At 39.1% G+C, this 27,846-nt stretch overlaps 1 protein-coding gene across 2 annotated transcripts in view; it reads right to left on the bottom strand.

Moving 5' to 3' along the window:
* The window catches only part of mRpS6 (mitochondrial ribosomal protein S6), a 41,615-nt gene extending 23,817 nt beyond the window's left edge, over positions 1-17,798 (bottom strand). For both annotated transcript variants that reach the window (XM_090379315.1, XM_090379314.1), the window contains exons 1-2: positions 17,609-17,798; positions 8,600-8,739 (exon numbers count right to left, since the gene is read on the bottom strand). In XM_090379315.1, the coding sequence (XP_090235441.1) occupies positions 8,600-8,739; positions 17,609-17,653 (185 nt within the window). In that variant the 5' untranslated portion in view covers positions 17,654-17,798. The remainder of the gene's footprint in view (positions 1-8,599; positions 8,740-17,608) is intronic.
* Between the last annotated feature and the right edge of the window lie 10,048 nt (positions 17,799-27,846).

Raw genomic sequence — 27,846 nt, forward strand, 5'->3', positions numbered from 1 at the left:
TTTTATTATTTAAATTTAATATACATAAAATAATCGAATATTAATTATTGGGTAGGACGACTTTCATTGTCACTAATGGAATCACTGCTATCTGTTGACTCTTTTTGTGCGACTTTAACAAGGAACCTATCCAATGACACTTGCTTTTGCCTCCTTTTGCTTTTCTACAAAATTTTGCACTGTTCCCACATTTTACACACCTCCCTAATCTCATTTGAAGAGAGGGATGTCTCCGTCTTTTTCTCCTCCTCCTCAGATGAGATCTCCTCCATAACCTCTTGCTGTTGCTCACGATGCAGATCCATCAGTTTGTCGATGGTAAACTCCTGGCCATGTTCCTCCACCAGCTCTTGAATGTCGTCCTCATTCACTTCCAGTCCCATGGTCTTCCCCAAGGACACAACTTCATCGACAACTGGCAGCTCCTGTTCATGAGCAAACCCCTCGATGCAATCAGACCACAGTTTTCTCCAAGCAGAATTGAGGGTTCTCTTGGTGACCCCATCCCAGGCTTTATCGATGATCTTGAGGCAGTTTACGATGTGGAAATGATTTTTCCAAAACTCTCGGAGGGTAAGGTTAGTTCCTTCGGTCACCGTGAAGCATTGCTGAAATAGTGCCTTGGTGTAACGCTTTTTAAAGTTCGAAATGACCTGCTGATCCATGGGCTGGAGTAATGGAGTAGTGTTGGGAGGAAGGAACTTGACCTTGATGAATTCGAATTCTTCCAGTAAGTTGTCCTCAAGGCCTGGAGGATGAGCAGCAGCATTATCCATAACCAGCAAGACTTTGAGTGGCAATTTTTTTCCTAAAAGGTACTTCTTCACTGCAGGACCGAAGACCTCGTTAATCCACTCAACGAACAAGATACGAGTGACCCAAGCCTTGCTGTTGGACCTCCACATAACGTTTAACTGGCTTTTCTGCACCTTGCATTTCTTGAAGGCTCATGGATTCTCAGAATGATACACGAGCAGGGGCTTGACTTTGAAATCACCGCTTGCATTAGCACACAGCAAGAGGGTGAGACAGTCTTTCATGGGCTTGTGACCGAGAATTGCATTCTCTTCTGCTGTAATGTAGGTCCTCTTTGGCATCCTTTTCCAAAAAAGCCCCGTCTCATCGCAATTAAAAACTTGCTGCAGCAGGTAACACTTGGAAACCATGAGCTTCTGGAACTCGGCAACGAACGCCTCAGCTGCCTTAGCGTCCGAACTCACAGCCTCTCCGTGCCTCACAACACTGTGGATGTCACTTCTCCTCTTAAAGTTATCAAACCATCCCCTGCTCGCCTTGAAGCCTTCTTCATTTTCTGTAGACGTACCTGGCAGTTTACATAAGAGGTCGGCGTACAAGGCCTTTGCCTTCTCACAGATCAAGTTCTCGGTCACAGTATCACCTGCTAGTTGCTTCTCGTTTATCCACACCAAAAGCAACTTTTCTACATCTTCCAGAATACGTGGCCGTTGCTTTGATACTCTCTGACTCCTTTTGCTACATCTCGCCCCCCTTAGTTCTTCTTTCTTTAATACTGTGCAAATCGTTGACGTAGACTTCTTATAAAATCTTGCGATGGCGGCCACTTGCATACCTTGTTCGTGCTTCCCAATGATTTCCTTCTTAACTTCCACCGTAATCATCTCCTTCTTACTGCCTTCCTTTTCAACCCTTTTCTTCATTGGAGCCATTGTCGTAGTACAGTTAATATAGAACAGTCACTACATTTGGACACAAAATAAAAAAATGCTTTACGCACACACACGTGGTCACAATGCTAGCATGAATGTTGACTATACGAATAAGGTATGCCGACTGAGACTGAGCATGCGAGACGATTACCCACAACCCCGAGCGGCTTGTGATCACGTGACACTCGGCAGACAAAGCGTATAGGTAATACTGTACTCGTATTGCAAGACCTCGCTCGTTTATCAAGTTAAAATTAATTAAAAATTTTTGCTCATCTTGCAAAACACTCGTAGACCAAATTACTCGCAATCCAAGGTACCACTGTATTCAATTATAAGAAATAATTTAGAATGCTTTTGTGATATTTTTCTAAAGCACATTTCTGTAGGTCACTATCATAAACCAATAAAAACAAATTGCAGTTTCCTGTTTATCGGGCTTTTCTGTTAGTGTAATCTATTATAAACAGGTGGTAAACTCGATCTTACTGCATTTACGATAATATCGATAGTTGGGATTCTGTGGGTTTTTACATTATTATGGTGAAATGTGTTTCCCCCTTCCACGAAACCTTCAATCATATAAAAAGCAAAATAAATTTTCAGAATCTTCTCTTCATTCCTATTTTTTATGCTTCGTAAATTTGTTACTCCGTATTTCACTTGTGCGTATTGTGTTAGTTACAATTTGTGAGTGTTGTGTTCTTTAGCATTAGTAGAGTAGTATTAGTAGAAGCATATGATGCAAGAAAGCAAACTTATACATCATCAGCCAAAAAATAAACTTCCCATTTCACCCATCCATTCGCTCCAAATGTTTGTCTAGTTCTGCCTTGAATTTATTTAAGCATTTAAGCTGTTAACTTCTACAACAACAGATGGATGTTTGTTCCAGCAATCAACCACCTGCTGGCTAAAGATAAACTTCTGCACATCTATTCTACAACTGTCTTTCCTCAATTTGAATTTATGTCCTCTCAGGTGATTAATTTGGGCAAGAGGAAGCATTGAGCATGATAAAAGGCCTTATACACTTCAATCGGATCACCTCGCAGGTGCCTAGTCTCCAGACACTGTAATTTGCAAAACTTAAAACTTTTCTTCGTAAGAGCAACCCTTTGTTGCATTCACTAATCTTGCTGCCCTTCTCTGTATTCGTTCCAGCAACTCTACATCCTTCCTAAAATTTGGCCTCCAGACCTGTAGCAGTTCTCGAGGCATGGCCGGACCATTGCCTTATACAAAGGTATAATCACCTCCTTATCCCTGCTAGAAAAGTTCCTGTATATCATTGACAAAACACTGTGAACTACTCTTGCAGACCATCTGCACTGCTCAGAAAGCTTCATATCTGCACAATTACCCTCAAGTCCTTTTTCATTCTCTACCACCCTCAGTGTAGTACCACACAGTTGATATGTTACTCTGGGGTTACTGTTACCCATATGCAGTACTTTACATTTGTCAATGTTAAATTTCAGTTGCCACCTTTCAGCCCATCTGCTCAACTTTTCTAGATCCTGCTGCAGTAACTTACTGTCATTAACAACCCTGCCAACCTTCGTGTTGTTTGAAAACTTAGACATTAAGCCTGATATTCCATCATCAATATCATTAATAAATACAGAAAACAACAATGGACCCACCACTGAACTCTGGGGGACTCCACTAATAACAGTAGTCCACGACCATTGATTACCACTCTCTGTCTTCTCCCACTCAATCATCCCTTTATTCATTGCAGCAATTTGCCTCGAATGCCACACTACTCCAATTTCTGCAGCAGTCTTTCATGTGCAACAGAATCAAAAGCCTTCCTAAGATCCAAGTATATGATATCAAAATTATTCTTTCCATCCAGTTGCTTTGTGATCACATCATAGTATCCAATCAAATTGGTCCGGCACGACTTCCCCTTAAGAAACCCATGCTGTCTGAACTATAACTGAAGTCTTGTCTAGATGATACTCCTGCAGTGCTTCTTTAACCAGTGCCTCCATTAATTTCCCCAGAACAGAAGTTAAACTAACAGGTCTGTAATTACTTGCATCACCCTTTGATCCTCCTTTATGAATTTGGGTCGCATTTGCACATCTCCAGTCCATGGGTACGTTCACCGAGTCCAAGGAAGCTCTCATAATTATGGGTAAATGCTTGCTTATTTCCTTTGCTGCTTCCTTTAATATAACTGGATAGATCCCATCCACCACAGGTGCCTTTCCTATGTTTATCTTCTTTGTTATTGATTGCTTTTTTTTTTTTTTTTTACTGTTTTAAATTTTACAATCCTTGCCCTCCAAAAATGTCCGTGAATAGAAATATCAGTTAGTTAGTATGTATTAATTAAGCTATGCATCGAAGTGAAAATTTATTTTTATTTTACTAACCCATGGAAAATATTTTTCTGATTTTTTTGTATCATTTAATTGGTCAGTAATAAAGTGTAAATTTGTGCTTTATATCTTTACTTTTATAGCTTATGGGTAATATTCCTTCTATTTTTGCTTATTAGAATCGCCATTTAATAGAATTAAAATTCAATTCACAAGCATAATCACAATGACCCATGCTTACTATGTATTGTATAACTAATGGTATTTCATTATGGAGAATCCATCGTAAAGTGAACCAATCGTAAAGCGAGGGTTCGCTGTACTAAAATGTACAGTGTTTTGCTGTACAGCATTTAAATTTGCAGGAAAAAGAATTTTAACTTGTTTCTATCAGCCACTGTTATTTGTTTGCATTTGAATGCCACTATCAATGCCAATTAATGCTTTATACAAATAAAGCTGCATGGAATTAACTTGTTACACAATATGATACTCTTAAACTTAGGATGCCCATCATCCATCAATTAGGAGACAATCTATGAAATAGTGCTGTCTGGGTCTGGATAATGCCTTCTCAGAAACCTTATTTGGTTCCACTTTATGAACAAAATAAAGTTTTAGTACTAATAATATATTAATTATGATTAAGTATAGTAAAACTTTTTTTTTTTTTTTTTATGAAAACCCCAAACACGAGAGGAATTAGAACCTATAGTACTTAGTACCGTGCTTGGGTTGGAGGTTGAGAAGATAAAAGATGTTTGTTGACATTGAGAAGATAAAAGATGTTTGTTGACTTGAACTTCTGTAGACTATAAATTTAAGGAAATATGTATGAAGGAAGGTTGTTCCAGAAAACAGCAGTAGAATGAATAAACGAGGAAGATGAAAAGTTGGTTCCATGAGTTTGGAGTTGGACAATAAATGGATGCTGGCGGCACGTGTTTGGACTGTTTTGAAAGAGAGAGCGGGAATTATAGAAGCCAGTACAGAAGAACAGTGGCCATGGAAGTATCTGGTGAAAAGGCATGCAGCAGAAACAGTACGTGTATGAGACAGAGTGGAGAGACTCTATCAGAGATGAGTCATTAATTAACCTAACTGCCGTCTTCTGAATGGAATCTAGAAGCCTGAGAGAGGTTTTGGGGACACTGCCCCAGATGTGGGAACAATATTCCATGGTAGGGCGGATTTGTGATTTGTACAGAGTGAACAGTTCTTTGAAAGAAAAGTAACACCAAGAGCAAAAGAGAAAACCAAGTTTTTTAGATGCAGAGGAAGCAAAATTTGTAATATGCTTGTGCCAAGAGAGAACCTTGCCTAGAAATCGGAGTGTCACCAAAGATAAGCATAGGAGCTGAAGAATCCTTTTTGTGAGATTTCAAGTTGATTTCAATCCTTCTAAAACTCAGACAGGACTGAGTTTTAGAAGAATTGAAATCAACTAAGTTGTCAATCCCCCACTCGAGAATTACTTGGAGATCGGCATTTAAGGAATTGGTAGCGGATATTCGAGAAGTTGAAGCTGATTGAGCAGGGCAACGTGTCTCAAACAGGAAAGTGGAATGCAATGTGCTATCATCTTCAAAACTATGGATAGGATTTCCATTCAATGGAACAAGGTCATTAATATATAAGAGGAAAATTGTGGGGAAAATATCTGAACCTTGAGGAACACGAGCATTGGTGGAGAAGTTAGAAGACAGAGAGCCATCTACCATCACCCTCAGTGAGTGGTAAGAGAGATAACTGGATAACCAATTACAAAAAACAGTTGGAAAACCATAAGATGGAAGCTTGTTTAGAAGACTTTTATGCCAAACATGATCGAAAGCCTTTGGGATGTCAAGAGCAACTGCTTGTGTTTCACCAAACGTTTCCATTGAATTTGTCCATAAATGGGTAACATAAGGCAGAATCCATTGGATCGACACATGGAATCCATACTAGCAATTGTTGATCAGACAGAAGGTTTCTAGATAGTTTAAGAGTTGGTGGTTAATTGATTTCTCCATTACTTTATAAAGAGTAGAAGTAATTGCAATGGGATGATAACTGGATGGGAGGGATTTGTCACCCTTTTTAGGAATTGGCTGGATATGAGCAAATTTCCAGGCAAAAGGAAAAACACCTTTGGAATATGAAAGTGAAAAAAGATGGCAAAGAACAGGAGTAAGTTCAGGAGCACAAGTTTTGAGAACAAGTGGAGAAATACCATCAGGACCTAGAGTTTTCTTAGCATCAAGATTTGTCAAAATCCTTCTGACATCCTTTTGATTGAAGACCACAGGAGGCATTGAATAGAGTGTGTTAAGAATGGTGGGAGGTGTTTTACCAAGATCATTAATACATGAGTTGCAAGAAAAGTGGGATGCTAGCAGGTCAGCTTTATCCTTGGCTGAAGTGACAATAGAACCATCTGGTTTTGACAGAGGTGGGAGCAGAGATGGGCAAAAATGGCGGCCAATAGCTTTGGCAAGAGACCAGAATGCTCAGCTACCATTAGGGCAAGAAGCAAGTCTTCTACTCTTAGCCTGTTCAAAATCTAGTTTGGGCTGATTAATAACTACTTTACAATTGTTGCGAGCTTTGGTGTAGGCAAAAAATGAAACTGAAGAATTGGAAACAAACCAATTATGATATGCAACATTCTTCTCTTGAACAGCCTTAGCACATTTATTGGAAAACCAAGATTTAGATAAAGGACAAGATTTTAAAGTGGTGTGGAATAAAGGATTCCATTCCTACAAGGATAATTTCACTGACACGATCTGAGCAAACATTGACATTAGTAATCTGACCAAGGAAAGGAAGAAAAGAAATCTTGTTGGTCATCCCATTTTGCATTATTGTAATGCCAAACAACACAAGGTTGGGAATAGCCATGAGATAATGGCTCCATTGGAGAAGAGACTCACCAAGTTGTGATCTGAGGTGCCCAAAGAACCACTTACTTCGACCGTGTACTTAGAAGGGTTGTTTGTGAGAAAAAGATCAAGCGTGTTGGCTGTATGGTTAGGATTGTAGGTATTATGGTAGGTAAATGAACAATCTGTGCGACGTGATTAGTAATTGCAAAAGGTTCAGCATCTCGACCAGCCGGGTCTGTGTGACTAGAGAACGGAAGCCAGCTGGAGTTGTAAACATTAAAATCACCAAGGAAAATTACCTCACTGTTAGGAAAGTTGGACTGGAGACAGTCAAATTGCAAACAGAGGAAATCAAAGAGCTCCAAGTGATTAGTGGAGTTGGGAGAATGGTACAGACAAAAGGTGAATTTGACAGAATGTGGTAGAGAGATTTTAAGCTAGAGAAGATCGAAAAGAGGAGATTCCAAATTACCAAGTCTCTGACAGGGAATATCAGAACAGACATAAGCACAAGTACCACCTTTGAGGCGAAAAGAATCATACAGCTAACAATTTGGGCAACTGAGATGAGCAGTGGTTGAATCAACTGATAACTGAGATTCTGTCAGAAAAAGTACATAGGGTTTGGCAGACTGTAAGTGGAAATGGACATTGCTGAGATTAGAACTGAGACCAGGTATATTTGCGAAATGAACTAGGAAGTGTTTGGAAGGTTTAGATCTTTTTGCAGATAAGCTTGCCCTATCACTTTGACATTCATGGTGTATTCAATAGTAAGAAAAAGGGGGAGGAACATGCTGTAAGAAATAATAAAATTTTTAGATATGGCATACACAGGGTAAGAATATACCCTAATCCTTGACATAACGTGGTCTTGACAATGTCCCCTGCATACACATGACTCGGACTCCCTCCAATCACTATCTGGCAGAGTAGATTATACACTAGCTGACCTGGAAGCCTCCTAGAGAGAGTTACCAATAGGTTCGGTCTGGTGTACTAACTAGGGGCCGGCCTGCAAACACTGTTGTAGAGCTGTACCCTCGAAATGTAAGGAAGTTCGAATCTCGCCATGATGTCCATCACAACCTCAAAAGACATCAGTTATACTGCATGATGGAAGAGATGGGGAAGGGTTGATCAGAACTTAGCTCTGGAGACTAAACAGGGTTTCACCACTTAAAACCTCTATTAAGCAAAGTGGTGGTATTGCACCAATTGATGAGTCATCTACCACATAGTATTGTCTGGTAACACAGAGGGGGTGGCATTCCTCCATGTGGTGTGGGCGTAACAACTTGACCCCTGATTACGTTGGTTCACACCTGGGTGGTCACCCACAGTGTACTTGTGCATGTGGGTTATACCCAGGATTATTAACAGTCCCACCATCGTGAAGGTGCAAGCAGAGGATTCGGCTGTCACAGACTGTCCGGACTTTGTCAAAATTGAGTCCACTTGACTTGAGTGTCACCTGAATATCAGTTCCATCAGGGTTTTAGACTCCCAGATAGCAAATACAGCTTGTGTGGCATATCTGAAAGAATGTCTGAACAACCTTAAGGACTAAATTGAAAAATTGTTAATCTGTCCCCTTCATTCATAAAAATTATAATGCTTCAAAGTTGTTGCATTTTTGTGTACATATATTGTGTATTAATATTCATAATAAAATTCAAGAATGTAAAATTTGAAGTGCAATACACACCTGCCTTCCCTAAATACTTGTGAATGTGCACTGAGCTTAAAAGGTAAAGGTTTTGTGCCAAGGTTTTCAATTTTGTGAAGTACAGTCCTCGATTCAAGAAGAAATTCTCCAGTCCTCTTCAAGGCAGAAAATAATTCTGGCTATTTGTAAATATATAATTAAATATATAAAGATATGTTAAAAAAATAATATGGTTATACACTACATGACTAAAAGAATAGAACATCCTTTCACAAATATTGCATGCACTAGAAGTCCCCCACATATGCGTATTGACTTAGACTGCTGATATAAATCATGTGGGTCTGCCCACATAGCAGCAGTACATCAGCAACAAGAATGGGTGGCTAATCAGAACTTACAGACCTTCAATATGGAATGGCAATTGGATGTCACATCAGTAATCTTTCCGAGTGAGCAACTCCAACTTGTCTAAAACTCCCAAATCCATGTAAGAGATGTTATGCAAAGACAGGGAACTGCAGATAATACTTCAAAGAACAGTCTTGACAGCCTTGTAACCTAATGGAACATGTAAAACGAACCACAAAAAGGGTAGCATCCCTATGGCTTCTTGGATCTGATCCATGCATGTCACAGATGACTTACATGGAGCAGATCTAAGCCACAGGGACATTCGTCAGTACTTCAACAATCTGCAGAGTGCTGCATAACTTTGGATTCAATGGGAGGGCATATGTACCTAAGCTCAATATCAATGAGCAAAATGGATTGAGTATTGTTTCCAGTGTTCTTAGACTCTAGAACAGTAACATAAAGTGCAATGGAGTCATCCAGAGGGTGCTTTCTCACAGACCTTGATCTTTCTTTTACACCTTGAACATGAGTTTGGCAGAGGTGGTCTGATGGCATTGGCTGTTTCAGCTGGTTTGGACTTTGACTGCTGGTACAGTGTCTGAAATCATGAAGTTCATGACTTACTTGAACATTTTGTCAATTACGATAGGGCCTGTAGCACTGTACACTGTTAGAGGCCTTGTCAGTATCAGCATGGCAATGTTCCATGTCATACAGTAAGGGTCATATTAGATTGGTTTATGGGCAATGACATCAAAAATTTGGAATGGCTGACTGACCTCACCTTCACTAAACACCTGTGGCATGAATTAGAGTGCTGGAATAGGCTGCAGTCAAAACAGCCTATTGCCAAATTGGTTCTGGCAGCTGCTTTGCAGAAGTAACATAACAAATTTCAGCTGACACCCACCATATTGAGGAGGTTTCAGGTTGTAATACAAGCTGAAGTTAGTCCTGCTATGCATAGGTTGCTCAAATACATTTAGTCATATAGTATATATTTGAACCACAAATGATACTGTATAATTCAAGAATAATTTACAGTTTTCAAATAACAATTTTCAAAAACATGCAAAAAGAATAATCATCCTGAACTGTTCTGAAACCTTTGAGTTAAATTAATATCAAAAGGAATATTAGAAAACCAGACAAACCAGCTTATTTTACAGGAAATAGAAGTTAATATGATCAAGAAATGGTTAAATATTATGGGTTCAACATATGAAACTATGCTGCAATTTTTTTATAAATCATATTTTGCAAACTGTACAAAAATAGACTGATAAAGATGTCATAATAATATGCAATAATAACATAAATAAAAAAAGCAATATCTACACACTAATATTCAGATAAATGAAAGTTAATATAAAAATTTAATATACAGGGTTATTAAAAAATTAAATTATCTCTATGTAGAGGGCTCTGGAGCGAGTTCTAAGGCTCATACTGAAGAGAAATTTGGACAACAGGTAACAATAAAGAATGCACCCACCATTTATTGGAAAAAAAAAAAAAAAAAACGTTACAAAATTTGTCACTATATGGCGCTGTGGCAATACAAATCACTTGAACAGTGCTACAATTGTTCAATGTGTCCTCCATTTTAGTCAACAATAGTTTCCATTCGAAGAACAGCATTTTCTACGGCAGAATGTAACATGTCAACTGGAATAGCCAGCACATGAAGTCTAATGCTGTCCTTCAGATCGGCCAGAGTTTGACATCCTTCCTGATACAGTATCTCTATGTAGTTCTTGTCACCTGGTTCTTCAAAAAACCCCACAACCAGAAGTCACATGGGGTGAGGTCCGGTGATCGGGGTGGTCAATATGTCTGGAAACAACGACTGATAACCCATTCGTCTGTAAAGTGTTGCCTTAGCAATCTTTTGACATAACGGTGGATGTGGGGTGGCACACCATCTTGCATGAATATGGTATCCTGAAGGCACCCATGTTGTTGCAGCTCTGGTATTGCGAAATTTGCCAACATTTCATAACATTGCTATCCAGTCATGGAACAGGTGCGAGGTCCAGTAGGTGTTACCTGTTCAAAAAAATATGGCCCAATCATGAATGTGGCCGTAAATCCACACCACACTGTCACTTTTGGAGAATGCAACGGGACCTCTTGGATAACTCGAGGGTTTTCTGTTGCCCAAATGTGACAGTTGTGCATATTCACTTGTCTGTTTAAACAGAAGTGGGCTTCATCACTCCAAAGGATGTTCCATGGCCAAGTAATATCCACTGTCATTCTTGCCAGAAACTGAAGTGCGTATGTGAAACGAATATCTGCATCACCATGCTTTAGCTGCTGTAACATGTGCATCTTGTAAGGATAGTACCGCAAAACCTGACGCATTACTAGCCTAACGGTGGAATACGGCATGTCCACTTCACGAGAAACAGCTGGCACACTTACGCTACCACATGGAGATTGACTTGGTAAATCCACGACATCCATAGCTACATCTTCAACACGAGAGGAGTCCACTCGTTTAGGACCTCTACCTGGTTGACCACCAAGATGTCCTGTCTTCAAATTTTGCAATCATTTTGCGGACAGCACAAACAGTCATAGGTCCACGCCTTATGTGCTTCTGATGCCGGAATTCTCTGATAGCCGCAGCTGCATTTTTGCTGTTCTGATAGTACAGCTTCACTAACAGCGCCTTTTCCTGCAACGTTGTTGGCATTGCTGCTGTAGTGCAGGCAAACATCTACTGTATGATTTTGAAGAGACTGCTTTGCTTTTATACAGTACAGTAGAGCTGAGTAGTGGCACTGTGGCAATAACTTACGATTATGCAAATAACATAAGTTATTTGCCTAATCGTAACTAAGATAGTTATGCACCATACAGTGACAAATTTTGTAACGAATTTTTTTTCCAATAAATGGTGAGTGCATTCTTTATTGTACCTGTTGTCCAAATTTCTCTTCAGTATGAGCCTTAGAACTCGCTCCAGAGCCCTCTACATAGTGGTCAGTGGTGTATTCGGGCCGGAAGAACGTTCCGGTACTTTTTCTAAATGTCATAATAGAAAATTATTAAATTTATACACCTAATATTATGAAACGATGGCATAATCAAAGGGGAGGGAGAAATATTTATTTTACCCATTGCTACTAAAATATATATATTAACAGTAATCTTTAAAATTAATAGATTTCTTTAAAAATTTATTTAAAAACAAATATATAAATTTCACAATGAAACGTGAATGTTTCTTACTAAAGTACAATGTGTTAGATAAGAGATCCAACGAATGAGATATACTGTGATGCGTGTAAACGCTAAAACTGGTTGTTCTATGAACCGCAAGTATGGAGTCTGATTCAGTTACTGTACAGTTGATGTGGCGTTATCATATAGTCTTCTGGAGAACAAGCGTTCCTGTACTATTTTTTTTACGATGAACTTTCCGGTACTATTTTTTTTTTTAGCAATACACCTCTGATAGGGATACTTTAATTTTAACAACCCTGTACATAAAAAAATAATTATATATACTATACATTAATTTACTATTTTTTTCAATACTGAGATTGAAAACCTACAGTACTGATGCCAAAGGTAGTAGTAATAATGGCAAATGATGCAATAAAGCAAACTCAAACAGCTTCAGCCAAAGGGGGGGGGGAAACCTACAGGGTTTACCCATCTGTACCCTCAAAAAATTTGTCTAGTTCTATCTTGAATTTATTCAACTCCATCCACTTCCACGACAAAGATGGAAGTCTGTTCCAACAATCAACCACCTGCTAGCTGAAGGCAAACTTCCACACATCTATCCTGCAACCATCATTCTCAACTTGAATTTATGTCCCCCACATGTGTGTTGTCTCAGCAAGTGGAAGAATACCAATAACAATCAGCTTACTCAATCCATTCAAGGATTTAAACACTTCAATCAGATCTCCCTGCAGGTGCCTAGTCTTGAGACACTGCAATTTGCAGAACTGAAACCATTTTAGATAAGAGCATCCTTTTGTTCCCTTCACCACTCTGGTTGCCCTATTCTGCACTCGTTCTCACAGATCTACATCCCTTCTAAAGTGGGACCACCATATCTTGAGTACTGTAAGTACTAAAGATATGGCTTAACCATGGCCTTATACAAAGGGATAATCACCTCCTTATCCCTCCTAGCAAAGTTTCTGTATATCACAGAAATGTATTTCTGTATATGTCTGCACTGCTCAGAGAATTTCATGTCTGACTGCACAAATACCTCCAGGTTTTTTTCAATCTCCACTACCCTGAGTGTAGTATCACACAGTTGATAAGTTACCCTGGGGTTACTGCTACCCATGTGCAGTACCTTGCATTTCTCAGCCTATCGACCCAATTTTCACAGATCTTGTTGCAGTAGCTCGCCCTGATGACTATTTTTAACCACCCTGCCAACCTTTGTATCATCTGTAAACTTAGACATTAAGCCTGATACACCATCAATGGCACTGATATATATTGAAAACAACAATGGGCCCAGCACTGAACCCTGGGCCCACTGGACTAATGTTATTAGTGTACAAAGAGCAGTGCCCATTGATAATCATTCTCTGTCTTCTTCCACTTAACCATCCCTTTATCCACCGCATAACTTGCCCTTAATGCCACATTGCTCCAGTTTGTACAGCAGCCTTTTATGTGCAACATTATTAAAAAGTATCAAAATCTAAGGCAGTGCATTCAGTTGACATGGGTGGCCAGTGCAATGTCAAGTCAGTTTGGTGTGACATAATCACTGGAAGGACAAAAATCAGAGTAGGAGTGTGTTATAGGCCTAATCGAGTTTGATGAGTACAACAATCAAATGTACAGAGAAATAGAGTGGGCCAGTAAATCAGATTGTCTTATACTGGGGGCTTTTAACTTCCCAGATATTGACTGGAACTTGTGGATTGGTCACTCGCACACTAGAAAGACTTTTGTGGATTTATTAGCAGTTTTCTTCAGCAGTATGCTCGAGAAGCAACCAGAAGGAGTAATACTCTTGATCTAATTATCAGCAGTGATTATTCATGCATTAAAAATCTGCAGATAAAGGAACCACTAGGTGGCAGTAATCACAGTGTACTGATGTGGAATTTACTCAAAGATGTAACTACCATCAGAAGTAAAGGGAAGAGATTTTGCATTTGTAAAGTTGACTACAGTGGTCTCAGACAGTTTTTAAATTCTATACAGTGGAACCAACTGATGATGTTACCAACAACAAATTCTAAATAGGAAGCATTCAAGGAATTAATTTTTGAAGCTACTAGGCTTTTCAAACCAACTAAGAAATACTGTTCCAAAGTTTGGGCCTAAATGGATGTTATATGAACTAATGAGACTTGTGGCAGAGAAAAAAGTGCATGGGATGCATATAAAGTATCAGGAGACACAGAAGCCTATGATAGATATAAGCTAATCTGTAATCAAGTCAAAAAAGAGATCAGACAAGAGAAGGCAGATTACGAGAAATCTTTGGCAAAGGATGCAAAGAGGAAGTGGTAAGACTTCTTTACTTATGTAAACTCTAGAAGGAAGGGAATGAATCAGATTGGTCCACTTGATATTGATGGTTCTACTGTTCATGATCCTTCTCAGGTAGCTGACAAACTGAATGAGTATTTTGCATCGACATTCACACAGGAGGAGTTACTTAGAGAGGGGAATGCCAGAAGTTTATTGAACTGTATCAGGGAGCTAAAAGACTTTGTAATAGCTGAGAGCAAAGGAGAAGAGAAATTGTTGAAGATAAACATAAGAAAAGCACCCAGAGTAGATGGGATCTATCCAGAGTAGATGGGATCTATCTGGAGTAGATGGGATCTATCCAATTAAATGGAGGCTGCAAAAAAGGCAAGCAAACCCTTAGTCATGATTATGAGAGCATCCTTGGATTCAGGGGAAGTTCCCATGGACTGGAGATGTGCTAATGTATCCCAAAAGGGATACATTAATATTTGTATCCCCAAAAGGATTCAAAAGGGGGATCAAAGAATAACATGAGTAATTACACACCTCTTAGCTTAACTTCTGTTCCAGGGAAAATAATAGTCACTGGTTAAAGAAGTAATGCAGGACAATGTAGACAGGAATGCAGTTACACTTCAGCCACATGCAGCGTTTGTTAAGGGAAAGTTTTGTGTGACCAATCTGATTGTATACTATGATGCAGTAACAAAGGAACTGGATGAAAAAAATAATTTTAATATCATATACTTGGATTTCAGGAAAGCTTTTGTAAAAAGCCTGCTGTAAAACTTGGAGTACTGTGGCATTAAGGGCAAGTTATGCTATGGATAAAGGGATGGTTATAAATAGACACTGTTCTTCATGCAATAACATTAGTGGAGTCTCACAGGGTTTGATGCTGGGCCCACTGTTGTTTTCTGTATTTATTAATGAATGTATATCAGGCTTTGTGCCTAAATTTGCAAATGATACAAAGTTGGCAGGGTGGTTAATGACAGTAATCATGGTAAGCTACTGTGACAAGATTTTTAAAAAATTAGGCAGACAGGCTGAGAAATGGAAGCTGAAATTTAATATTGACAAATGCAAGGTACTGAATATGGGTAGCAGTAATCCCAGAGTGACGTACCAACTGAGTGGTACTACACTCTGGGTAGTAGAAAATCAAAAAGACCTAGGAGTAATTGTGCAGTCAGATATGAATTTCTCTGAGTAGTGTAGATGGCTGCAAGGAGAGCTCATGGAGTTTTGTCAATGATGTACAGGAATTTTTCTAGGAGGTGATTATCCCCTTGTATAAGGCAATTGTCAAGCCACATGATGAGTACTGCATTCAGGTCTGGAGGCCTCATTTTAGGAAGGATGTAGAGCTGTTGAAATGAGAACAGGGAAGGGCAATGAGACTGTTGAGGGGAACAAAGGGAGTGCCTCTTAACAAGAAAGGCTTCAATTCTGTAAATTGCAGGGTCTAGAGACTAGGCACCTATGAGGTGTTTAGTGTTTTAATAGCTTGAGCAAACTCAATGGTGATAGAATTTTCATCTTGCTCACACTATGCAAATGAGGGAGCATAAATTCAAATTTAGGAAGGATGGTTTCAGATGTGTGGGGGTTTGCTTTCAGCCAGAGGGTGGCTGATTGTTGGAATAAACCTCCATCTGTTGTTGTGGAAGTAGAAAACTTGATTAAATTAAAGAAAAAACTAAACAAACTATTGGAAGGGATCGACAGGTGAAACAGGATTTTTTTTTTTTTCTGCTCTATTAGCTTGCTTTCTTGTATAATTTGCCACTACTAATTACTAATCAATGCATGAATTTATTGGAGTAGTGTGGCAATAACTTTGAACAAGTGCAATGAAAAAGGGTTGTGATCACTTGAGTGTTACAGACATTTTGCTTAAACAAAAAAAAAAAAAAAAAAGCTAACCCTCCATAAGTGCTATATGTTTCTAAGGTACACAGGTACTTAGTTTAAAATAACATCTATACAATGTATAAAGTATTTTGTCATGTTGTTTTTGTCATTTTACTATTTTCTTTTGCCAGGAATGCACTTCCCCAAGTGGGTGTTACCTGTATACGATGTCAAAATGATTTTTTTCATTCAGTTCCTTTGTGACCAATCAGACTGATCAGCCATGTCCTCCCCTGAACAAATCTGTCATTGCTGTATAGCTTCATTTGTTTCAACATGGCCCTGCATTGCTTCCTTAACCACTGACTCCATTATTTTGCCTGGCACAGAAGTCAAGCTTGCGAGTCTGTAATTATTCACTTTGCCCTCAGATTCCTCTTCATGAACTGGAGAGACATTTGCACATCTCCAGTCTCTTTTGCTACTCAATCAGTCCCAGATACTTATTTACTTTTAACTTCAAGTTCCCTTTCAGTTATCATAAACTAATTTAACTCCTTCCACTTTTGGTATCTCATCCCTAAAAACTTTATCACATATGAATGCAGATGAAAATATTTATTTATTTATTGGCAGGTTCATCAATGGTTAAAATTTGCAATTGTTAACATCAGCTGGTCCCACTGATTCCCAGTTGTTTTATCTGGAGATTCATAATGAAGAGTCAAGGCTGATAATCAGATCAAGTGTATTCCTTTCACTTGTCTCTCCAGCATGCTGATGCAGGAAAGTCATCCAATATGTCTAGAGAAGTTCTAGTCAATATCTGGGAAAGTTAAACAGTTATTTTCCAGTTTATGGGTACACCTCCAGAGGAAGTGGCGTCATTTACTTGCTAATCCAGTGTTGTTTCCTTCTTACCAGAAGGAAAGCTCCCCCTCTTACTCGTCATTTAATTGCTAATCCAGTGTTGTTTCCTTCTTACCGTCATTTAATTGCTAATCCAGTGTTGTTTCCTTCTTACCAGAAGGAAACAACACTGGATTAGCAATTAAATGACGAGTAAGAGGGGGAGCTGGTAGAAAGTAATGTTTCATTACAAGAATTCATTCGGATATAGTAAAGGCAAGGCGATTTTATTTGTTCAAGAGATAGAGCATCAATAACACAGTTTATGATACTGCAAAGAAAAAGAGCCATACAGTTGTCCTCTAGGGTGAGACCAATTCTGAGGTGATTCGTGTTAGAGAGCCAGATATATTCAGATTTTACACAGACTACTGAACATCAAAAGAAACATTTCATTAGACAAGGGAACATTTTTGTTAATTTTAATGCAAATGATAACATGCTGCCTACCCGATTCATCTTTTTCATTATTAAAACTAACTCGTAAGCCGGCATTGCTATTTATTACTTTACACTAGTTTAATTTAGAATTCCTTTAACTTCTTTGTTCACACTATTCCAAGTACATTAAAAAAATAATAATTTTACGCAATTTTTCTACAGATTTATACAAAGCAGCAGATTTCCTCTGAAACAAAACTGCTTAATTTTGCAGACAAACATGAATTGACTTCAGCGCCACACTATACGGCGGTAGTTTCGAAAACAAATGCAGTACTTCAAAGCACAGCGAAAGTTGGCAGATTATTATTATTATTATTATTCGTGCAAGGAAGCATGAGGCTTATGCTGCGCCAGCCAAAAAAAAAAAAAAATTCTGAGTTACACTGAGAGAGAGAGAGAGTCAGAAGTAGAAGGGAATCACGAAGAAAGAGAATGATGGTATCAGGCTCAGGACCCTGGGTGTGCCAAAACCATACTGACCAGATGTGAGCCCCTGGGAATTAATGCGTGATCAACTGTGCGTTATTTTAACAGTAGCGGTCACTCAATTATTATTGTTATTTGTTATTATTATATTTAACCATATGATGCAAAGAAGCTTGAGGCTTTTGCTGCACCAGCCAAAAAAAAAATTCTCGGTGCCCTGAGAGAGAGAGAGAGGAACAAGAGAAAAAGTAAAAAGGAATCACCAAGAAAGAGAAGAATGATGATATCCAGCTCAGGACCCTAGGCGTGCCAAGCCAATTCTCACCAGATGTGAGCCCTTGTAATTAAGGATGTTATCAGCCAATTTATAGCAGAGCAACGTTTACATCTAAATACATGTATCAGCACAACTCGGATGGCTTATTAGCATTAGCAGAGGCATACGATGTAAGAAAGCAAGCTTGTGCAGCATTAGCAAAAAAAAATCCAAAAAAACTTCCCGTTTCACCCCTCCATTCATTCCAAATGCCTGTCCAGCTCAGCCTTAAATTTATTTAGGCTATCAACTTTCATAACAACAGATGGAAGTCAGTTCCACCAAACAATTACCCGCTGGCTAAAGGCAAATTTCCGTACATCTATTCTACAACTGTCTTTCCTGAATTTGAATCTATACCCCTTCAGGTTCGTAATCTGAGCAAGAGGAAGAATCTCATCAGCATTCACCTTGCTGAACCCATTCAAGGCTTTATACACCTCAATCAAATTCAGTACCGTTGCTAGAGCTTTTGCCGCCCGGGGCGGTTCCTGAGATTGCGCCCCTCTCAATACACACCAAAAAAAAAACTACAAAAAGTCAAAACGACGTATAGGGAAATAAATTAAAACACTATGTTTATTTTTGAAGTAAAACTTTAATTCCAACATTCATAAATGTTATTTTTCTTGCTTTCTCTGCTGCTGAGACGCAGCTGCCGCGGTATAAGCAATAAACCAATAAAGCAATCGTCGTGCCATGCGTTTTATTGTTTTATTTTTAAGAATTTGATTTATAGTATGATAGGGAAATGTAACGGTTTTGTTATATTTATATTTTATTTATTTTAGTTGTAAGCATAATTGTTAAAAACTAATTATTAATTAAGTAATAAAAATTACTAAGTTAACATAAATAAAAGAATCGTCGAAAAATAAAATTGTGTCTTAAGTGAAAAGTTCCGCCTGGGGAGGTCCGCCCCGCGCCTCCTACCCCCCCCCCCCCTAGCTACGCCACAGATCAAATCACCTCGCATGTGCCTAATCTCCAGGCACTGCAATTTACAGAACTTATGCCTTTCTTGGAAAGAGCACCCCTTTGTTCCCCTCACCAATCTTGTTCCCATCTTTGTACTCATTCTAGCAACTCTACATCCTTCCTAAAATGAGGCCTCAGAATTGTACACAGTACTCAAGGTGTGGTCTGACCATTGCCTCGTAGAACGGGATAATCACCTCGCTGTCCTTGCTAGCAAAATTCCTATATATCATTGACAAGTCTCCATGACCTGCCCTCGCAGCCCGTCTGCACTGCTCAGCGAACTTCATATCAGACTGCACAATTACCTCCAGGCCTTTTTCACTTTCCACTTCCATGAGTCTAGTACCACACAGTTGGTAAGTTTCTCTTGGGTTATTGCGACCCATATGCAGTACTTTGCATTTGTCTATGTTAAACTTCACTTGCCACTTCTGAGGTCATTTGCTCAACTTATCTAGACCAGTTGGAGTAGCATACTATCTTCACTATCATTAACAACCCTGCCAACCTTTGTATCATCTGCAAACTTGTATATTAAGCCTGATATACCTTCATCAATATCATTGATGAATACACAAAACGACAATGCGCCTAGCACCGAACCCTAGGTAACTCCACTAGTAACATTTGTCCACGAAGAGCAGTGTCCATTGATTACCGCTCTCTGTCGTCTCCCACTCAACCATCCTTTTATCCATTGTAGCAACTTGATCTTGATGAAGAAGCTTCATCTTAAGGCCATTCTTCCTCCAATTTGTACAGTAGTCTTCGATTCGCAACAGTATTAAAAGCTTTCCTGAAATCCAAGTAAAAAGGTAAAGTGCAGCCATTATCAACCTCCTGCAGGATGGAAGCCTCCTCAACAATTCATGCTGAGAGAAATGGACCATAATCTGCCATGCTGGTCCAGTGCGGGTTGGCAGATCGACCGTGTTCAACAGTCAGGGGCTTGAATCCCGGTCTAGTCAAAGAGCGTGTTCTACTGCACTCTCGCTCCCGACCACTCGGCTACGGAGAAATCGAAGTATATGATATCAAAATAATATTTTGCATCCAGTTCTTTTGTGGCCATATCAAATCCAATCAAATTGGTCAGACAAGACTTCCCTTTAATAAACCCATGCTGTGTCTTAACTATTACTGCAGTCCTGTCTCGATGATCCTGCAATGCTTCTTTAACCAGTGACTCCATTATTTTCCCTGGAACACAAGTTAAACTAACATGTTTATAGTTACTTGTGTCATCTTTTGAACCCCTTTTGTGAATTGGTGACACATTTGCACATCTCCAGTCCATGGGAACCTCCCCTTAGTCCAAAGAAGCTCTCATAATTATGGCTAAGGGTTTGCTTTACTTCTTCTGTTGTCTCGTTTAATATAACTGGATAGATATCGTCCATCCCAGGTGCCTTCCTTATGTTGAACTTCAACAATTTCTCCTCCACTTTGCTCTCAGTTATTACAAAATCACTTAGCTCCCTGTTAGAGTTTGATAAATTTCTGGCATTCCCCTCCTTGATTAACTTTTCATGTTTGAAAGGAGGTGCAAAATACTCATTCAGTTTTATCAGCTACGTCAGCGTGATCATCAATAGTGAACCCATCTATGTTAAGTGGTCCAATCTGATTCATCCCTTTCTTTCTGAGTTCACATAAGTAAAGAACTCTTTGCTATTTTTATTTGTATCTTTTGCCTTATATACACGTATGAATTGTGTTTACATTTACAGTGAGTTCTTTGTTTTAGTAAGAATTTAGGCGCATCAGCGACTAAGGCCATATTGCTTCGTGTATACTGTCTGTAAATTGCGTGTGTTCTTCGGTCGCTTTTCAGTTTGCTGAACGAAAAATCCAAATTTCCGGGAGAAAAAACCATGCTACAATCGCCTGAAATCGATAAACCAGCCACATTGTGAAGAAGGCTCAGAAAAATTCCTTCCGTCTTCGACGGGACTCGAACGTAGGTCTTTTCCACTAGGTGAGCAGAGGACGGCGATTTTACTCACGCGGGCTTACAGTGAGTGGTATTATTAGACACACTACCTAATACCGAGTAGATTTATTATTAGACACACTAAAAACACCCTTTATTAGACACATTGCCTAATACCGAGTAGATTCCTGTTCGGTCCTCAGACCAGTCTAGATTCACTGTGGCATACACTCAATGAGGTGTTAAATGCCACAAGATTGCTGGTCTATGTCGACTCAATTGCTTCCCACAAGCGCTCGCGGACAGCATAGTTGATACGATCGCCATCCTACTCACACTGGATGGAAAAGGCATGGGTTTGAATCCCGTCAATGACACAAGGGAATTTTATAGGCTACTTTGACATCATAGATGAGTCAGTCGTCTAACATAAGTCTTTCTCCCAGGAACTCGGATTATTTTATTCATCATACAAGCAAATAGATAACAGAATACACGCAATTTACAGACACAATGTATTGACGCTTCATAGCCTCAATTGCTTGGGCTAACACACACTTGCTACAAAGTGGACGAATATCTACCCCGAAGAAATCGTTCCACCTCAAACTGCAGGTAATCAATTGTACTGAGATCTGTGACTAGTACACGTACATAAAGTAATCGGAAAAATAAAGTTTTCAGAGATGAAAACGAGAAATCGAATTCTAAATATGAAAAGATGGGAAAAAAAGGCACTCTAAAGAAGTTATCATTGTTATTAGCTATATGGTGCAAGGAAGCCTGAGGCTTATGCTGCACCAGCAAAAAAAAAAAAAAAAAAAATTCTAAATTACCCCGAGAGAGAGAGAGAAGTAGAATGGATCCACCAAGAAAGAGAAGAATGATGATATCCAGCTCAGGACCCTGGGTGTGCCAAGCCCATACTCACCAGATGTGAGCCACTGGGGTTACATTTCCGGAAACCAAGCTGGTATAATTTTTTACATGCTTTGTTTTTCTACGACATCCTAATATTATTTCACGAAACAAGAAAAAAAGACCACTGGGCAGCATTATTGTACTGGACTGTAATCAATCAGTTAATTATTAAGTTAACTTGTAAACTTATTAAGTTACCGTAATTTATATATGAAAATGAAACAAAAATCGGAATGCATTTTACTTAAAAAAACATAGACAATCTCATCCACATCGATTAAGCAGTTATGCATTCGTGTTCTTCACCTAAATTATATTTGGTTAATAGGAATTATAATATTCCAAGAAAGCCAATTCCGTAATCAATTTCTTTGATATTGTTGTATGGTTTTAGATGCATGAGCACCATATTGCACCGTATGTTGCACATTGTCTGTAAATTGCACGTGTTCTGTGGTTGATTTGCTGTTTGCCTGACGAAAAACTCAAGTTTCTGTGGGGAAAAAAACCATGATAACCTTGTATGAGACCGACTAACTCAGCTACGTTGGGAAAAAAGTCGATAAAAATTCGTCACGTCATTGACAGGATTCGAATTCAAGTCTTTTCCACCAGGTGTGGGGAGGATGGTAATAAATTAAGGACGGTGAAAATCAAAGTATATCATCTTCTCACGGAGAGCACAAGCAGACCTCAATCAGCAGTCTCTCTGGAGCCCTCAGTTGCGGGGTATCTACTCGTCGCCGAATTCAGTTAAATTTTTAGGGGTGATAATGGACGAAAATGTGAGTTATAAGGATCATATCCAGTAACTACGCTCAAAAGCGCTATGGGCCTTCTGGGGCATGAAACTCAATCTCTGTAGATCACATAATAAAGAAACAGTCAGGAAATTTTTCTTCTACTACTTCAGCTCAATCATCGGTTACAGTATGCAGTTTTTCAATATTTTAGCAGTTTGTATGTAAGTAAATATGTCTCCAATTAGATTGTTAGACTCCTCTGGATTCCTGAAACGGGAATCGTATCCATGTAAAATTTTGCGAATAAATTTTATTATTGTATACCAACTGTGCTACCCATGTGGGCAGTTGTTTTGATGAATTGCTTTTAGTGTAGACTTCTATTCGATTTTGTCCTACTGTCTGGTATGTCATCTGCGCGTGTAGCACAATCATACCATCACCATTCTCTCCATACCTGATGGAAAATGCCGAAGTTCAAATCTCGTCGATAAAGCGAAGAACTTTTATGTACTTTTTTCATTCCATGGCTGAATTCGTCAGTCTCAGGCATTGATTTTCCCCGAAAAAAAATATAAGTTTTTCATCCAGCAAAGCAAGAAACTCGACCAGAGAACATGCAATTTATAGACGCAACACACATGGGTAGTTTAAAGTAACTTTCTAGGTGGCTCTAATATAACAATTCAGTTTTTTTTTTCTTTGTCCGGTGTACTTTCAAAGAAAATATTATTTGCACATTGGTGTGATGTTTAGGAATTGTACAAAGTATAACAAAAATGAGTGGTGTCTTTTGAGAGTTGCAGTATTTTATATCCTAGGAACTATGTTTTTATTGAAAAAATTGGATTAAAGAATAAAAACGATTACAAACAGAATATAGCAAATGATGCTCCGTAGCCTTAATTATTTAATGCTTATCACACACCACCACTCTCTCAGTAATGTGCTATTTGTTCACATTATTTTAAGGAATAGAACTGAAAAAGCTCAGCAGCACTTTATTTAAAACCTTTGTTGGAATGCTGTTTAGTGAAAAAAAAAAAAAAAAAAAGAAAAATAATGAATTGATTTCAAAGAACGGGAAGTCAGGGCCGAGTTAATACGTAAACTTGTAGGTCAATCATCCACACATTATCTGTTGCAATAAAATACACTGCTTGGCAAAATTAACAGAACACCGTGAAAACTTGGTAACTTGTGCAGAGTTTGAGATGACGCCACAAAATTTGGTATGTTGGTATACCGTAGAATAACAATGAAATGAGGAGATAGCTGAAACTTCAGACAGGTATACTAGACATTTATAGAGCTTGTATAAGAATTACCAAAAAGATCACATTACAGAAGTCGATAAATATGCTCAAAAATATCGTCATATCACAATACTGTGTATGATCCCCTCCAACAGCTAAACAGGCCTGATGCCAGCAAACCATGCTTAATATAAGGATAAGATTTTATGGCAACAAATCCAATTCTTCCACCAGCGCAGACCTTAGCTCACCAAGTTGGCTGTCGACATGCAATGCGACGACCAAGTGCATCCAACACGTGTTCAATCGGATTTAAGTCTGGTGATCGTACTGGCCACAGCATTTATCGGATATCTCCAGTTTCAAGATATTCTGCCACCACTTGAGCTCTTTGTGCAATAGACTTGTGCCTGAAAAGAATCTGGGCTAACCACACCACTAAAAATTGCCATAGGATTCAAGGATGTTTTCTGTACCTCTGTGCAGTTACAGTAGCCTAAAAACAGGGGGGTGCAATCGTCGATCATTATTCCGCCCCACATGAGACCACCTCCACTGTAAATGTCCCTTCCTGTGATGTTGAAGGGATGGTACTGCATTGCTCATCTCCAGATGAAATAACATCTAGAATCTGTTTATAGGCTAAAATGGGATTCATCAGAGAGAACAGAACTGTAACCCGTTTGTCAGGACTACTACAAGTCACATGTTCATGGCTCTAGTTTCAAATAGTCCACTTGAATTGAGCCTTCTTAACACATTCTGGTTGGAAATGTGTTAACCTGTGGCTACAGCAACCTCAAAAGATAGTTCATGACATGACACAGTAGGTTTCCATCTTGCTGTTAGAGCCAGATAACAGTCTGCTCTGGGTAACCCTGGCCAGCTCTTTCTGTAATGGTTCCTGTCTCTTGACACTGTGTGACACTTTAAGCCAACTTGTTACCTCGCCGGCATGGCTTCAAGTCATCCAACAACTCACCATCTCAAAGAATCATCTAAATGACAACTTGCCGTCCCAAGTACTGAAGATATTGCTGTCCCACTGAGTAACATATTTTTAAAGGCATTAATAGTTTGCATGTGCGACTCTGTAATGTAGATCAATTTCCATGGGATACTAGGAATTTTCATGCCAGGATGCCTATTATATCAAATATTCGTCTTCGGCAACAGTGTTCACGATAAAATATTCATGAAAAAACATTTTAATTTGTTGAGCAGTATAGTAGCATTATTGGGCCTGAGTTCAGTGGTGGGTTTGGCTGCTTCCATCAAGCTGCAATGGCCTGATGCAGTTCTCCTTGCAATCATTTCAACAATGTTCTACCTGGAGTGGCAAAATTACCACACTATCATAGAACTACCACCGCAAATGGAAGACAGATGATGACAGGACATCATAGGCTTCCACCTTGGTGTTAGAGAGTTAAAGTAAGCAAAACTGCAATTTTGCTTACTTTTCTTTATTCTAAATAACTTTTTATATCATTGCAAACTATTATTTTCCAGCAGTTAAAAATGATATGCATACTGCACATTCATCAGCAAGGCAATATTTTTTGAATAATGTCCATTCCTTCGAATGTTCTCCTTATAAACACATTTATGTATAGATCTTTTGCTGAATGAAGATAAAAAATATTAGATGCTTTGTTTTTAAATAAGTATAAATGCATCTGCTTGTCGTTTATTATTTTAGGCATGAAAATATGAATAAATACCATTTGATTCTTTATGACAAAGTCCTCGCACTTCTATATATCACTGACTGCAGTGATACATAAAACATTACCAAAATACAAATGGATATTTTCAAATAAAAATGACAAACTTATATTTGCAATAACCATCACACAAATTACAGCAATGGTGTGAGATTTCGCCCAGGGGAGAACTGAGGGGGGCAGTTGTCCTCTGAATCACAGCCTTATAAGATGCACTATTTGCTTGATGTTTGCGGAGCAGTCAAGTATGGGACATGATACTGCCATGGGGGATGTCTTTGTGTGTGTGCGATGCAAGGAGTGTAAGGAGATAAGGCGACAACTCAGCGTTGTTATGGGCCTATATGAGAGCTTGAAGGATAGGGTGGATGCCCTCGAAGGATTACAAGTGAGGGGCCCATCAAGCTCTCAGCTAGCTGCCCACACAATGCCAGAGCTTGCACTTGGTCAACGCGGAACACAGCGGCAACCCCCAAGGCAGAATGCGCTGGTCCCAAAGGAACTAGTAGTTGTTGGTGACTCTATTGTCAGGGAAACGGGAAACATGCTTTGTAAAAAGGATAGGTGGAATAGGACCAGGGTATGTCTGCCAGGGGCAAAAGTTGATGACGTTGTAGAGCGGATATCATCTTTTAAGGGCACAAAAGGTGATATAGTTGTACACGTTGGCACTAATGACATTAAGAGTAGGAGACCGGCGGAATTACTTGACAAGTACAGGTCACTGATGAAAAAAAGCCGTGAATTAGGGTTGAAATTGAAAGTGTCTGCAATTCTGCCCAGACACGATAGGAGGGAGTATATGATGAGAGCCCTGTCAATCAATTCGGCCTGGAAAGATTGTGCAGGGCTCAAGGGGTAGAATTTTTTTCAGCCTGGTCTGTACTTGTTAACAGGAGAGACTGCTTCTACAGGGATGGGATACACTTAAATAGAAAGGGTGCAAGAATGTTTGCTGATGCTATCGAGGCAATGTTAGGTGGGTCGGAAAACTGCTAGATTGGGGGGATACAAGGACTAATAGATTAACAGTAGCCACTGGCAGAGGTGAAAGTGATTCTTGCACTGCTTCTATTGGAATGAGCTGCAGCCTGGAAAATAAGATGCAGGATATTTCAGAGACTGCTGGGAATCATTGGGGTACAAGTAAACACATGGGTTGTGTTAGGGTAGCTAAGAAAAAGAACAGGTGCATGTATACTTGTGTGTACACCAATGCTAGGAGTTTAGTAAATAAATTTGATGAATTTGAGGTATTGCTCAAAACATCAAAGGCAGATATTGTGGGATTTCAGAGACGTGGTGTCACACAGATATAAGAAATGCAGAACTGGAATTTGGGGAGTACAATGTCTACAGAAAGGATAGACAGGATAGGAAGGGAGGAGGGGTTATGCTATTAGTTAAAAAACACATAAAATCCAAGGAAGTGAAGCCAGTCGACATCGCTGGACAGTGCAGTGTCGAGTCAGTTTGGTGTGACATAAGCATTGGGAGATCAAAATTGAGAGTAGGAGTGTGCTATAGGCCTAATGACTCTGATGAGTATAATAAGAAACTGTTCGGAGAAATAGAGTGGGCCAGTAAATCAGAGAGTCTTATAATGGGGGATTTTAATTTCCCAGATATTGACTGGAATTTGGGGGCTGGTCACTCACACAGTAGCAAGGCTTTTGTGGATTTATTGGATGATTGTTTTCTACATCAGAATGTTCGGGAGGCAAATAGAGGGAGTAATACTCTTGATTTGATTATCAGTAGTGATTCTTCATGCATTAAGAATCTGCAGATAAATGAACCACTTGGTGGCAGTGATAACAGTGTGCTGAAGTGGGAGTTACTCAAAGAGGTAACTACCATTAGGGGTAAAGGGAAGGGGTATTGCTTTCGTAAAGGCGACTACAATGGACTGAGACAGTATTTAAATTCTATACAGTGGGA

This window comes from Mastigoproctus giganteus, chromosome 8 (genome assembly GCF_048544385.1).
Source record: "Mastigoproctus giganteus isolate SK-2022 chromosome 8, ASM4854438v1, whole genome shotgun sequence".
In the NCBI taxonomy this organism is placed as follows: domain Eukaryota; kingdom Metazoa; phylum Arthropoda; class Arachnida; order Uropygi; family Thelyphonidae; genus Mastigoproctus; species Mastigoproctus giganteus.